Here is a 14415-nt window from a genome sequence, read left to right as displayed (position 1 = left end):
ACCACACTCTGGAGGAAAGAAGGAAAAGGGTCTAGAGAAGAAGGCCTCCAGTTTGATGGTCTAGCTGGAAATAATATAATTCAAGATGGGAGTAGGCAGCCAGTGGTGTATCAGACTAGCAGGATAATCAGCTCTGAATTCATAGATAATCAACACTGAAAGAATCTCAGACTTAACAAATCTTTAGCAGAGTTACAAAACAGTAATGGAACGGACTGTTTAACTTTTAGGGGGTGGGGAGAGTTGAATTTAGGGTCTGGTGCTCTCCCTGAGTTTAATGCTCAAGGCTAACACTCTATCACTTGAGCCACAGCTCCAAAGGGGCTTTTGGTCGTTACTTAGATATCAGAGTCTCTATCACTTGAGCCACAGCTCCAAAGGGGCTTTTGGTCGTTACTTAGATATCAGAGTCTCACAGACATTTCCTACCCAGACTGGCTTCGAACCACAGTCCTCAGATCTCAGCCTCTGGAGTAGCTAGGATTTTAGATTTAAACCACTGACGCGTAGCTGTTTGACTTTTAAATTCTGTTTTGCCACACTTTCTTGCAGAGGTAGTCTAGAAATAAAGACAACTGTTTCTGGATACTAGATTGCAAGATAAGAAGAGAAACATGCTCACCCATTTAGTCATCTGGAAAATAGAGAGTGAGGGCTGGGAATTGGCTGAGTGGTAGAGTGCTTGCCTTGTATGCATGAAGCCCTGGGTTCAATTCCTTAGTACACCATAAACAGAAAAGTCCAGAAGTGGTGCTGTGGCTCAAGTGGTAGAGTGCTATCCTGAGCAAAAGCTCAGGGACAATGCCTGACTTCAAGCCAGGACTGACCAAGAGAGAAGGGGAGGGGAGGGGGAAGGGGAGGGGAACGGGCAAAGGAGGGGAGAGGGGGAAAGAGAAAGAGAGAGAGAGAGATTAAACAGTGGCATAGCCCCTTTCACAAGAATGACCAGTGGGTAGGTAGATGGAAAGAACTTTGTGTGAAACAACTTTTTTCAGTAATTTGATGGTAAACCTGTTCTGTTGTTTTTACTGCAAGTTTTATGGCTGCAGGTGAATGAATGAAGTGGGTAGTGGATAACAAGGACTACTCCCTCAAAAAGAAATTAAAGGAAAATGTAAAGATTAATTTGATCTGTCCCACTTTGCTTCGGTAGGGCTACAATCCAGAGAGGTCTGAACTGACCACACAATTAAAATAACTATCTTTCTATACAAATGGAGAGAAACAGAATGAATGCATGGAATTCAGCTTCTTTATCTTTCTGCTCATGAGTACAGATAACGAGACATAGAAAGCACTGAGCATGTTGAGGAATACAGGGATGCATGAATCTGAGAGCAGGAGGAAGATTCGGATTTGGACATATTAATTACAAGAGCAACTGAAAATACCTGATAAGCGCAGTTGGGTCTGAAGCTCAGGAAGAGATCTGTGCTGAGGTAGAGATTTGTGGACTTCTCAGTAGAGAGGTGGTAAGAGAAACACGTGGCTTTGTAGGTAGACCCCAGAGAATGGGAAGAAGGGAGACAGAAAATGGCTATCAGTCTCCAGCAGGAGCAAAGGAAGCCTACCATACGCTGAGAAAGGAGATATTATGTCTCTCCTGAGTTTTGAAGGAGCAGAATTAAAACCACAGGGGAGAAGGAAAAGTTATAGAAAGCAAAAATATCTGGGCAGAGGACACATGGCTAGCTCAGACTAAGAAACTAGGAGGCAGGAAAGGAGAAGTACGGTGAGCTGCTTTGGCTTTTCATCCTCTTGGGCTAAGAATGGAGGAAGGAAAGAACCCTAATCCCAGAACCTGCCTCCGTGTCAGGAAATGGCTGGGTCAGCCCCCAGATGTGGGTGGACCTCCCTGGAGGGGCCTGGTCCACTTCCTGACAGGGTGTGAGTGAGCTCAGTAGCCAAATAGTCACTTGGGAACTGGGTGGGGGTAAAGTTCCATTTTTTAATTTTCTTTTCTTTTTTGTTTTTTTGGGGGTGGGGGGAGAAGGATTAACAACGCAGATCACTTTCCTCTTATTGTGTTATTTTGTGTATGATACTATTATTATAAAATAGTTATAGTTTTATTTGCAATCCTTTGCAGATGTTAGCTACCTCTTGATAAGCGGCACCACTTTTGTCCCTGATGAAAGCAAGTGGAATTGACAGAGTATAGCGATGTTCAAGGCTAACCTTGAACTCTGACTAAGGTTAGATTTTTGACCTTAGGCAGTTTGGCTTGAGTTCTTCTGCCACCCTATGTAACTATCCCATAATATTAACAATAATAAAATTATGACTATTTTTGGGGGGGGTCTGGTCATGGGGCCTGAACTCTGGGCCTGGGCACTGTCCCTCAGCTCTTCAGCTCAAGGCTCACTCTACCACTTGAGCCACAGCGCCACTTCCGGCTTTTTTTCTTTTTGCTTATGTGGTGCTGAGGATTCGAACCCAGGGCCTCAGGCATGCAAGGCAAGCGCTCTACCACTGAGCCACCTTCCCAGCCCAAATTATGACTATTGTTAATGTAATACATGCCTACATTTTAAAATTGGAAGATACAGAAGAAAGTTAGCTATTACTTGCCAGAATGCTGAAATGGTGCTTTTCATGCTGAAGCATATTAGCTTCTCCAAAAACCTTTGGAGAGTTGAGAGTCTATTTGCTTCTAGTAAACCGTCAGGAAGCGCTTACCTGCCTTAGTCAGACATTTGTTGTGTACTTTTGAAAGATGTTTTACTTTTTTTTTTAACAGATAAACTGTTCATACAAAAGGCAATGGAAAATTAGCCCTGTATATATGCTATAGATTTGTCTCTGCTGCTTATCCTTAGAGCACTACCTTTGGAGAAATGAAGGGGTTAATGGCTTTCCCATAGAGAATGGAGAACACGATTTATTGAATGTATTCCCAATGTGCTATTAGTGGTTGTGTCTATGGTCAGTTAATAGAATCATATGTAATTATTCCTAACGGAGTTGAACTATGGTTTGGGAAGGGAAAGAGGGTTATAAAGTTTATCACTGAATCATAACATTTTTGTGTCAGAAAGAATCTTTAGGATCATAATAGTCCAGACTTTTCAGTTTCTCGATGAAGTTATGGAATGTGTACAGTGCTGTAGAATCCAGAGAGCCCCTGATCTCTGCAGGGGTGGGCTGAGGACCAGGGAAAAGCTCCCAGGAGATGGTAATACCACAAACTGGTTTCGTTTTACCAGTTGGTAAAGGCTATCAGACTTACTCTACTGGGATGGAGCTTGGGACCCAGTTTTGGCTCGGAAGTAAGGAATGCTATAGTCTCTTAGCAGAATCTTCTATGGTTACCCTGGGAGAAGGGAAGAGGCAGCAGACTTGTATATTTATAGTCTCTGTTTTAGAGGCTGAGGACTAGAGAGAAGGAAAATAGGAAGAAAACTTTAAGCTAGAGGGCCAGGATGAGCAGAGGAAAAATAGGGTTGATGTATGTGGCGATGCAAGTATATGTATATGTGTGTGCGTGTGGGTATGACAAATGCACCCAGCTTATGTACTTGAAGGGGTGGAGCCAGGAAAGGGGAGAGGTGAATGGACCTGGAGAATTATTCAAAGATTACATGACAGAAGGCCTGAGGTTCCAAAGTCAAACACTTTGGTTCTAGCCAGGTATGGCTAGATTATAGCACATGCCTGTAGTCCTAGTTACTCTGCAGACCGATACCTGGAGAATCCCAAGTTAAAGCCAGCTTAGGCAGAAAAGTCCACAAGATTCTATCTCCAAGATTAACAAGCAAGAAGCTTGGCTGGAGGCACAGCTTAAGTGCTAGTGTACTAATTGAGCAAGCAGTCCCAGCAAGTGCAAAGTTGTTGAGTTCAAACTTTGGCGCTGGCAAAATAAAACAAGCAAACAAAAAAAGCAGCTTTGTCTCTCCAGTTCTTAGAGGGGAGAATGGCTGTTTAGTTGAGGACTGTTTATGCCCAGCTGCAAAAGAAGTTGAGACTAAAAACATGCTCAGTTGAAAATGTTTTTTTACAACCTTCTTGTGCTTTCTAGCTATAAGCCAATAGTGGAATATATTGACGCCCAGTTTGAGGCCTACTTGCAAGAGGAATTGAAAATCAAACGTTCTCTCTTCAACTACCACGACACGAGGATTCATGCCTGCCTCTACTTCATTGCCCCTACTGGACATTCACTGAAGTCCTTGGACTTGGTTACCATGAAGAAGCTGGACAGCAAGGTATCAGCTGCCACTCTGATTTTTGTCCACTCTCCTTTCAGATCATCTTTATTCTAAGGACCCTGTTTGTTCTCCATTTCTGGTGTATTTTCTTTTTCCTCCTGGATTGCAGAACCTTGCAGCTTAGCCATGCTAAGTGCCTAAAAACCTCTTCCTTTCAAAATGAAAGGAAACCAGCCCAGAAAATGAGTACTTAGTTCCTAATGGAAGACTGAAAAGTCAATCTGAGGTTTCTTTATTTTCTTTAAAACCTCTCCCTTAATCTCTGAAAATGTTGTAAAGTTTGGCCTTAATTTGAGGTTTAGAATGGAATACAGCTGTTAGTTTTTGCCTATGTGAGAATACTCTAGCTTGTTAGATTTTAAAACTGTACCAGTGCATTCACAAGAAGTAAACAGGCCCCTGACCTGAATATATCTATAGCTTCAAACATTTTTTCAAAGCAGTTGAAAGAAGATACTGTTAAATTTGAAACTAGTTGACTCTCAGTCAGGGACAGCGGCTCATCATCCTTGCAATCCTAATTACTCAGGAGGGCAGTGATCAGGAGAGCAGGGTTCGAGGCCAGCCTGGGTAAAAAGTTAGTGAGACTGTGTCTCCATCACTAAGTTGTGCCAGTGCTTGTCACCTTAGCTACATGGGACACATAAATAGTAGGCTCATGGTTCAGGCTGGCCTGAACAAATAGTGTGGGAACTTATTTGACATATGAAACCAAAATGGTGGTGGAGCACCTCCTGAGTAGCTATGTTGACCAAGCCAGGATCATATCTGGATAATGGTTTTGTATAACAGGAAATTTGAAAAGGAAAGGGAAAAACAGACACAAACCCAAAAACCCAACCACAAAGCTTTCAAGGAAATGAGCGGTAGGACCAGACAGCTAGGTAGCATCTGAAGTGGTATTATCAGTGGGCTTATTTATTCAAGTTAAATAAGCACAATTATTTCAGGAAAGAGTTTTTAAGTTCCTGCCCAAAAGAAAATTTAAAGTTGAAATAGCTTCATGTCTCCAGCTATTCTGATCAACTTGGCCAAGAAAATATGAACCACATGGACAGAAAAATGACATCTTATGTCCATGTGGGTGTTAATTTAGCACTAGCTGAATTTTGTGCACTAGCACAAAATAGCCAGTCAGCACAACTGGAGCATTTCTTTGTTCTTCAAATCCTGATCTAAACTTGTCCCCCCCAGTCAGTGGTGTTTTCCTTATTCTTCAGTTGGCTAGAGTTAGCCAAGCCTTGAGGGCTCAAGAATCAGTGGAGGAAGACTTTGAAGGGAAGGTTTCCCATCGGCCGTTAGCTCTGTCTGGTTTATCAGGGATTTCAGACTTGGCTCTTGGAGTTGGAGGAGAAGCAAGGAATGCAGACTGAGCTGAAAACCTTCTCTGCACACTCCATGTTCTGTGCCCCTGGGCTGAGTAGAGAGCATTGCCCCAAGTCTCACTAAATTTTTCTTAATGTCTTACTGAAACCTCTGTACCTGCATGGAAGAAGAAAATTAATCTTAAAACACATTTTAGCAGGGCAGTAGCTCATGCCTGTAATTCTAGCTACTCAGGAGCCTGAGATCTAAACATTGAGGTTTGAAACCAGGCGCTAAAACCCTTGTCTCCAACTAACCAGCAAGAAGCTGGAATTAGAGCTGTGGCTCAAGTGGTAGAGCACCAGCCTTAACTAGAAAAAAGCCAAATGAGAGCACAAGGCCTGGTACTGCCACATGAAAAAAAAATACATTAAAAAGATTTTGCCGGGCGCCGGTGGCTCACGCCTGTAATCCTAGCTACTCAGGAGGCTGAGATCTGAGGATCGCGGTTCAAAGCCAGCCTGGGCAGGAGAGACTGTGAGACTCCTATCTCCAATAAACCACCAGAAAACCGGAAGTGGCGCTGTAGCTCAAGTGGTAGAGCGCTCGCCTTGAGCTGAAGAGCTGAGGGACAGCGTCCAGGCCCAGAGTTCAATCCCCACGACTGACAAAAAAAAAAAAAGAAAAGATTTTAAAACTATGTCCTGTGGACAGGGCTGAGGGAATTGGGAAAGCCTGTCCCACCTTGGAGTTTGGGCTTTCTGCCATACATGTTGCATTCTGAGGCTCAGAATCTGAGCTTTGATACTGGTCCTGGGGTTTGCTTGATCTCAGGGCCTGGGTGCTGTCCCTGACTTTTTATGCTCAAGGCTAATCCTCTACTACTTGAGCTACAGCTCCACTTCTAGTTTTGTGTGTGTGGATGTGTGTGTGTGTATGTGTTTAATTGGAGATAAGGGTGTTGTTGACTTTCCTGCCTGGGCTGATTTTGAACTATGAGCCTCAGGTATGAGCCTCCTGAGTAGTTTGGATTACAGGCCTGTATTTTATTTTTGACAGTGGGTCTCATTATGGCATGAGTAGTTGTGTGTGTGTGTGTGTGTGTGTGTGTGCGCGCGCGCGCGCACGTGCGTGTGCACACATGCACATGTGCGTGTATGTGCCCATGCTCTCACATGCACATCTTTGTACTGGCACTTGAACTCAGGATTTGTGGGCTCTCCATTCAAGGCTAGTGTTTCACTGCTTGAGCTACAGCTTCACTTCCTGCTCTTTGCTGGTTAATTGGAGATTCTGCACAGGCTGATTTTGAACTCAGCTTTCTGAATAGCTAGGATTACAAGCATGAGTAACCAGTATCTGGCCTGAAGGAATAATTTAATATTTCCTACTTTTTGAAGATTTAGCAGACGTGAGTTTGAAAATTGTCAAGTAGGTGAAAAAATGATTTTTGTTTAGCAATACTTAAGATTTTCTTCTTCTAGTAATTCTCAGCTCATCAGAAAAAAAGGATGTAATTTTGAATATAGTTAGTATTCTGCTGTTTTAACTAGTGAAAACTTTGTTATTCCACTGAGAGAGCATGCAAAAACCAAGCCCCTGGAGAAGCTGGGAGGGTCTTCAAGGAGTGGTTAGTTCAAAGAATAGGCGCCTTTATTATTGCAATTTGTCACAAAAGTACTTCCTTTTACTGGGTAGTAAAGTAGAATGAGGCAGCTAGCGCAGGGAGGAAATAACAAGTACCTCCTATGTAGGATGGGAGGAAGTCAGTGTGCAGAGATGAAGCTAAAAGATTATTTTGCATCTTCATTTTGCATCTAAATAGGAAGTCTGATAATGTAGTCATCTATAGTTTTTACAGTGAGATATTTACTATTTTTATCTATTCTCTATACTTTATTTCGCTGTGTATACATTGGAACTGTATACAAATGGACATGCTTGTTTTACAGGTGAACATCATTCCAATAATTGCAAAGGCTGACACCATTGCCAAGAATGAATTGCACAAGTTCAAGAGTAAGATCATGAGTGAACTAGTCAGCAATGGGGTTCAGATATATCAGTTCCCCACAGATGAAGAAACCGTGGCAGAGATTAATGCAACAATGAGTGTAAGTCCTCAAGTTAACATGGGAACAAGTGGCTTTCTTAGAAGCATTTCTTAGTACCAGCATTGCAGAGTGGATGCAGAAGCCTGCACCGGAAACCTGAGGTTTTCACTTTGGGGCTGACTCTGCTACTATTGCAAGCCAACTAGTATGTGCCTCTGTTTTCCTAGCTGTCAAGCGGGAGAGTTAGGCAGGATGATCTCAGTTTGTTTGTTTGTTTTTTCCTACTCTAACAGTTATGGTTTCTCTTGCAAAACCTCATACAAAGCAGCTCACAGGAAAGTGCTCTCTGCTTGCTTCTGTCTTGACAATTCTGTTTGATAGTTGTTTTCTGCCTTTCCCTTCTTTCATCAAATAGTAAACCGGCAGCTGATGGTAGGTACAGTGTCCAAGCAAAGAGAAGAACCAGTCAAGAGAAAAATGACTATGTGTGCTTTGACATAGTCCCTCCTGAGAAACCTCTGCCCTGCCCAATTAACTGTATTGTTTCCATGGCGGATCTGTGAGCCAATTCATACCTTTTTCCTTGGGAATGTGTAATTCTCAACCACAACACCATGCATACAGTTGATGCCATGTGCACTTGTTAGAATTTAGGTAGGAAAAAGTCTGGAATTCCTCGGAGAAGCTGGGGAGCGGAGCAGTCACACAAGAGGGGTACAATGAGGGAGGCTCACTACTTTTCCTCAAAAGAACCAAAACTAGTGGAAGAAGAGCTGTGAAGGGTTTGGTCCAGTGTGAAGTCTGACATTGGAGCTAGTGTGATGGAAGAAATGCCTTATTGAAGCAATGCATTTCCATCCCTTGTGGCTAGTAGACAGTAGATGCTGATTGAATCTACCTAGGAGAGATGCCATCGAGAGCATTCATATGGGTTGAAATGGGTAATTGTAAAACATGTCTGCTACCTCTGACCTTCTCTGGATGTGGGTTTTGCGAGCCTCTTGATAACGGTAACCTGTGACATTTATAAAGTGGATAGGGTATTTACTGTGCACTAGGCATTTACACTTAGTGCTCCCAGCAGTGCTGTGGTTATTCCTGCCTCACTTAAGGAGGGTGAGCCCAGTACATTTATTGCCTTGTAGAATTTGAACCAGGCAGTTTACTTTCGAGCTGACACTCTCTTTATATTCAGCGCCACTGAGGAGAGCAGTGTCCTTTTTCATCATGGGTCAGAATTCCAGACCGAGGGGCCCTATGTGCGTTCTGCTGTGGAACTGTGGGTAGGCTTCAGGAAACAGCACGAGTGAGTGCTGTCTACTTTCTTTATAGCTCTTCCTGGCCTCCTAAATTCTGTTTCATGGTCAAGAACTAAATTTGTGTTCAACTTCTTGGGAAGAAAATACCCATGAACTTTTGCTCTCTGTCTTTATCAAGCTAACTGAATCTGAAGACTTGTGACATCCCAAATGAATTGGGCTCTTTATCAGGAAGTTTTCTTTTAGGCTGTCCATGGCAAACAATTCCTGCTGATGGGGGTGCCATAAGATGGCAAGGTCACCTTGGGACATTAGGCTTGGAGTCTGAGAAAGAGAACATGTCAGATGAACTAGGAAATTTAAGTACTTCGTGCATCATTCAAAACACTGCTTGGGAAATCAGATCCTAGGATTTTGCTAGGCTATCTGTGGGAGGGAATTTGGCTTGAAAACATTCCCTTCTCAACTTAGTCTCTAGGAGAAGGGCACTAGACTGAGGACCCTGAAAAATAATTTTCTGAGCAGCTGTTTAGAGTTTCCTTCTTCTTGTATGTTAACAAAAACCAAATAGATTTGTTCTACCTCATTCCCAGCAGGTAGCCATAACTATCAAATTAACCAGTGTGAAAATCCATTGTCTTGTACATCATATCTATTTGAGATAAATTGGGGTGAGGATTAAGCCAAGATTTTTGAATAAATTGTGTTTCCTACTTAATCTGTGTATTAACTTCCTAACAGTTCTGTTCACTAGAAATTCAATGGGACCTACATAAGTTATTTAAAACTTTCTAGTAGCTACATAAAAAAGGCTGAAAGGTATAAATTCCAAGGACCTACTTAATTTAATATACCCAAAATATTATTTCAACATGTAATCAATTTAAAAACTACCTGTGTGATATATTAATAATGGGTCTTTGAACTCCAGTATACATTTTGTAATTTTCAGACTTTAAATTTTTATCAGAAATGCATAATATCAGAGCCAGCTACAGTGATGATAGCCAAATACCTGGAAATCTCAGCCACTTGGGAGGTAGAAATTAAAGGATTGAGTTCAAGGCCAGCCCAGGCAAAAAGTGTGATACTGTCAAAGAGCAAGCAGGTATGGTAGCGCATGCCTGTCAGCCCAGCTACATAAGGAGCAGAAGTAGGAGGATTATGGTTTGAGGTTAACCCCTTGGATAAATAAGGGTGAGACCCTATCTGAAGAATAACTGAAGCAAAAATGGCCGAAGTGATAGAGCACCTGTCTAGCGAGAGCAAAGAAGGCCCTGAGTTCACACACACACACAAAAGAACAAAATACTTGATCTATATTTACAGTTCATACAATTGACAGTTTAAAAGCAGATTCACATAAGTTATTCTTCACATATTTTAAAGCTTTTCAGTATAAAATGACTAGCAAAATGATTCTTCCCTTTAGAATTTCCATCTACCTTGAAAAACAATCAGTCTTTTTTTTTTTTTAATAGCGTTGATTTGACTTTGAGTGTAAGTAAAATTCATAAAATTATATGTACAGGGAAACTATTTTCTACTGCTCCCACTTTCAATTCAAATGTAAATTACTTAAAAGTAAGTTCAATTTAAAAAGTGAGTTTCTTGGATCTGCCAGGATATCCCAAGTTCCCAGATAGCAGAAGGCTCCTGTGTTGGCTGGGACACAGAGCGAAGGCTCACAGTAGTGTTCCTCTGACTTTGTTCCTCCTGCATCTCACTCATATCAAGCATGCAGTATTTGGCTGTAGGGGGTAGGTTGCAGGAAGTGCCTCCATCACACCAGACAGTGATCTACTCCCTGTTTTAAGAGCACCACCTTTTCTCTTGCTCCCAAGCAGAGGTCCCTGTGTACCTGGAAGAGTGCAGGGGTGTACAGAGCAACCATGTTTGTGGTAGCTGTAGATGTCTACCCTTGTCTTCTCTTGACTTGGCAGGTCCATCTCCCATTCGCAGTGGTTGGCAGCACTGAAGAGGTGAAGATCGGCAACAAGATGGCCAAGGCCAGGCAGTATCCCTGGGGCGTGGTGCAGGGTATGTCTGGTGTGGGGAAATGCCTGTGGTGAATGGCGCCGTTTCTTCTCTCCTAGTCTTGTGTAGGAAAGTGATATTTCACAAGGATCATCAGGAGGAGAATGAGGCCATTTTAGCCCTGGCCATCCTGGGGAAGAGGAGGAAAACAGTCATCAGGCAGGTGGACTACAAGAGAAGCCTTACTTCTATAAGGCAGTCCTGTCAGAGGATGAGTGGTACTTGGTCATGGTGCTCACACCTATCATTCTACCAACTACTTGGAAGGCAGAGACAGAGAGGGTCATGAGTTAGAGGTCAGCCCAGGCAAAGTTAATGAAACCTGTCTCAAAAACAGAAAGACAAAGGGGGCTGGAGACCTGGCTCATATGGTAGAGCACTTACTGAGGCTCGTACTGGTTTAATGCCATGAAAAAAATGTTTAGTTATAGATGAAATTTATATTAGAAATTTTCTTTTCTTAGAAAAGGAAAAAAGAGGCCTTCCCTAGGAGTTTATATTAGTCGTGCTAGCAAAATATCAGCTACACTAACAACTTTTTTTTTTTTTTTTGGTTGGTTGTGGGGGCTGAACTCTGGGCCTGGGCACTGTCCCTCAGCTCTTCAGCTCAAGGCTAGCACCCTCTTCCGGCTTTTTTCTGCTTAGTGGTGCTGAGGAATCAAACCCAGGGCCTCATGCATGCGAGGCAAGCGCTCTACCACTGAGCCACCTTCCCAGACCCTACACTAACTTCTTTGCAAACCATAGAGTACTTGTTTTTCCATCATCTGAGGGAAAGTTGTTTGCCAAGGAAATGTTACTTCATAGATAGCTGGTAATTAGGAATAATGGTGGTACCTATTACAGGCCTATAGCATGGGGGGGTAGTCATTGGCCTGGCTTTGGATCCACATAATAGGTGTTTGGTTCTGTTTAGAAGGTCGTTTGCCCACCGAAGCCAGGTTTCTGCATCTGCAGAACAAGAGTCTCAGTGTCAGCCTGGCAGAATGATTAAGATTGGTAAAGCTTCCTCCAACCCAGTTAGCAGCATTGAGAGGTACCTGGCCTGTATAGGTCAGAATTGCTGCCATCAGCGGGCTGGTCAGCCTTGACTTCTGCCTTGGTTAGGAACTGGAGGTGAAGGTAGTGGAGCATCTTCACATGGCCTCTCATTTCAAGAGTGGTAGGAACAATGTGTTAGATTTTGTGACTGAAATGCCCCACTTCCTCCTCCCTTGCAGTGGAGAATGAAAACCACTGTGATTTTGTGAAGCTGAGGGAGATGCTGATCCGCGTGAACATGGAGGACTTACGGGAGCAGACGCACACCCGCCATTACGAATTGTATCGGCGCTGCAAGCTTGAGGAGATGGGCTTCAAGGACACTGACCCTGACAGCAAGCCCTTCAGGTATAGGGGTACCCAGCACTCAGGAACCTCTCAGACAGTGATGGCAGAATCGCACAAAGGCTTGTGGGATAGAAGCATTGGCATGGTGACAGTTAATGACACTTGTCATCAGGCATTGGAGGCTATATCTCAACTAACTGATACAGTGGAGGTCCGTATGATCATCTGTTTTACACATAATGAGACACAAGGCCCTAGAAGTTGCTTGCCTAAGGTCTTGTGATAGTAAGTGTAGGGTGGACTTGGGGAAAAATAAAAGCCCTTAAGGGTCTCAAAGCAGAAGATTCCTGAAGGGGTGTGCAGTGACTCTTGTTCTTCCCTGTAAGCATGCTGCCTTCCTATGGTTTTATCAGGTGTTTATAAGCAGAGACAGCCATCACCTACATACATTTATGTAGTGAGAGCAAGATGGGCTGGGTGTGTGCAAGTCCTCCAAGCACCCACAGGCAGTGAAGCTAACAAAGGGCAGCCCTGCTGTCTTCCTTGAATCTACTAAGCTCAGAGTTCATCACTCTTCTTCATCATCCTGCTCTTCCGCTTGGCCCCATGCTGCTCCGTGGCATGGGAACAAGCTTCTACCTGCCAGAACATCATTCCTTCCCTTAACTTCCCTCCCTCCCCCGGTCTCTCTGGCTGGTATTTTAGGAGAGGGCTCCTACATCACAGTGGAGACGGATGGTGTCTCCCTGAGCGTCTTTTCTCTTGAGACCCCACTGTACTTTTTACAGTTGTCCCTGCCCCAAACTGCTTTTTTCCTCCTGTCAAAATACCAGTCTCCTAGACTGGTGCTAACCAGTCAGCTCACAGAGAGTGCTTAGTAACCACCATTCTCTCGGAGTTTAGAAAGTTCTGAGGCCTGCCTGTTTATTGGCTTTTTGATTCACCAAGCCATATAGATAGGGCAGGGCTGAGCTCTCCCATCTGAGTGAGGTGGCTGAGGTCCAGTCCCAGCCCTAGCTCATGCTCATATTTCTACAGCCATAAAATGGAGGGGTGGATACCTCCTGCCAAGTGCAAATTGCTCTGTAAGAATCCTGGTGGTGATATAAGTTGCTGGTGGCTCATGCCTGTAGTCTTAGCTACTCAGGAGGTGGAGATAGGAGGATCATGGTTTGAAGTCAGCCTACACAGAAGGATAGAAAAGTCCATGAGACACTTGTCTCTAATTAACTACCAAAAAGCCAGAAGTGTATGTGTGGTTCAAGTGCAAGAGCAAGAGCACAAAGCTGAGTTCAAGCCCCAGAACTGCGAGACACACACACACAGACACACAGACACACATTGATGATATAGATCATTGTGATTTTTAATATAGTGATATAAACCAAGAAGCCCATTTTCCTATTCTGGCCCAGAATGTTAAAACACTACCAAGATTCATGCCAAGGCCAATAGCAAAGCTGCTCCTTAGACCTCTTCTGGACTGTGCACTGCAGCTGTGGGAGAAGCATAGAATATGAAAATGTCTTCCTTCATGGTCCAATGTATTCATTCCATGTTCTTTACCAACTCTTGTTTGTACTGTACTCTAGTTTTTTAAGTATTTTTTTTCTTTTAACATTAGTTAAGACCCATGATTGGGTTGTATTGCATAGGTTAAAGATGTTTCTCTAAAAAGTGGCACATAAGTTAGGGTGTGATTGGGACTGGGTAAGGCAGTCATCTTGAAATTCTCACTACTGGGGTAGCATTATTCAAAGCACAGTCTGTCTAGGAGTTGGTTGGGAGTATTTCCATGATGAGCAAATCTGAGGAGCTCTAAGTTAGTCTAGTCCAGTTCTTTCACTAATGGGTAGTCAGCAGTGGGTAGCAAATGAGTTCCATGTAATCACCTAAGAAGGGACAGACTATTTGACCTTGACCAGATGTCCTGCATGAGTTTAGGGATGTGTATTTAGAAGAGTTATCCTGAGGTGCTACCAGGGTGGTGGAGTATGATGCACTGAGGGGTCCCTGAAAGAGAGGGCATGAGCAGAGTCTCTTGACTCTGGAACCTTCGATTGGAAGGAAATGGTAGTTTCTGGAACTTGTATGGGTGGTGTTTCTTATAGAAGGTGCTCCATTGAGGAGGAAGAAATTTTATAGCAAGAATAAGCTATCCTTGCCTTTGGCAATTCTGACACAACAGGATTCTCAGTAGCTACAGGCCCTAAATTTGAAGTC

General features: G+C 43.3%; 1 protein-coding gene across 9 annotated transcripts in view; it reads left to right on the top strand.

Moving 5' to 3' along the window:
• Septin11 (septin 11) overlaps window positions 1-14415 on the top strand; it is a 93858-nt gene that overhangs the window by 67058 nt on the left and 12385 nt on the right. For all 9 annotated transcript variants that reach the window (XR_011369996.1, XM_070012730.1, XM_070012728.1 and 6 more), the window contains exons 4-7: window positions 4019-4205; window positions 7466-7627; window positions 10770-10866; window positions 12084-12252. Coding sequence is in view for 8 of the 9 variants with exons in the window: in XM_070012730.1 (XP_069868831.1) it covers window positions 4019-4205; window positions 7466-7627; window positions 10770-10866; window positions 12084-12252 (615 nt within the window). In the remaining variant the exon portion in view is untranslated. The remainder of the gene's footprint in view (window positions 1-4018; window positions 4206-7465; window positions 7628-10769; window positions 10867-12083; window positions 12253-14415) is intronic.

This window comes from Dipodomys merriami, unplaced genomic scaffold (genome assembly GCF_024711535.1).
Source record: "Dipodomys merriami isolate MVZ:Mamm:240054 unplaced genomic scaffold, mDipMer1.0.p SCAF_9, whole genome shotgun sequence".
In the NCBI taxonomy this organism is placed as follows: Eukaryota; Metazoa; Chordata; class Mammalia; order Rodentia; family Heteromyidae; genus Dipodomys; species Dipodomys merriami.
This window is presented reverse-complemented; position numbering and strand designations above follow the sequence as displayed.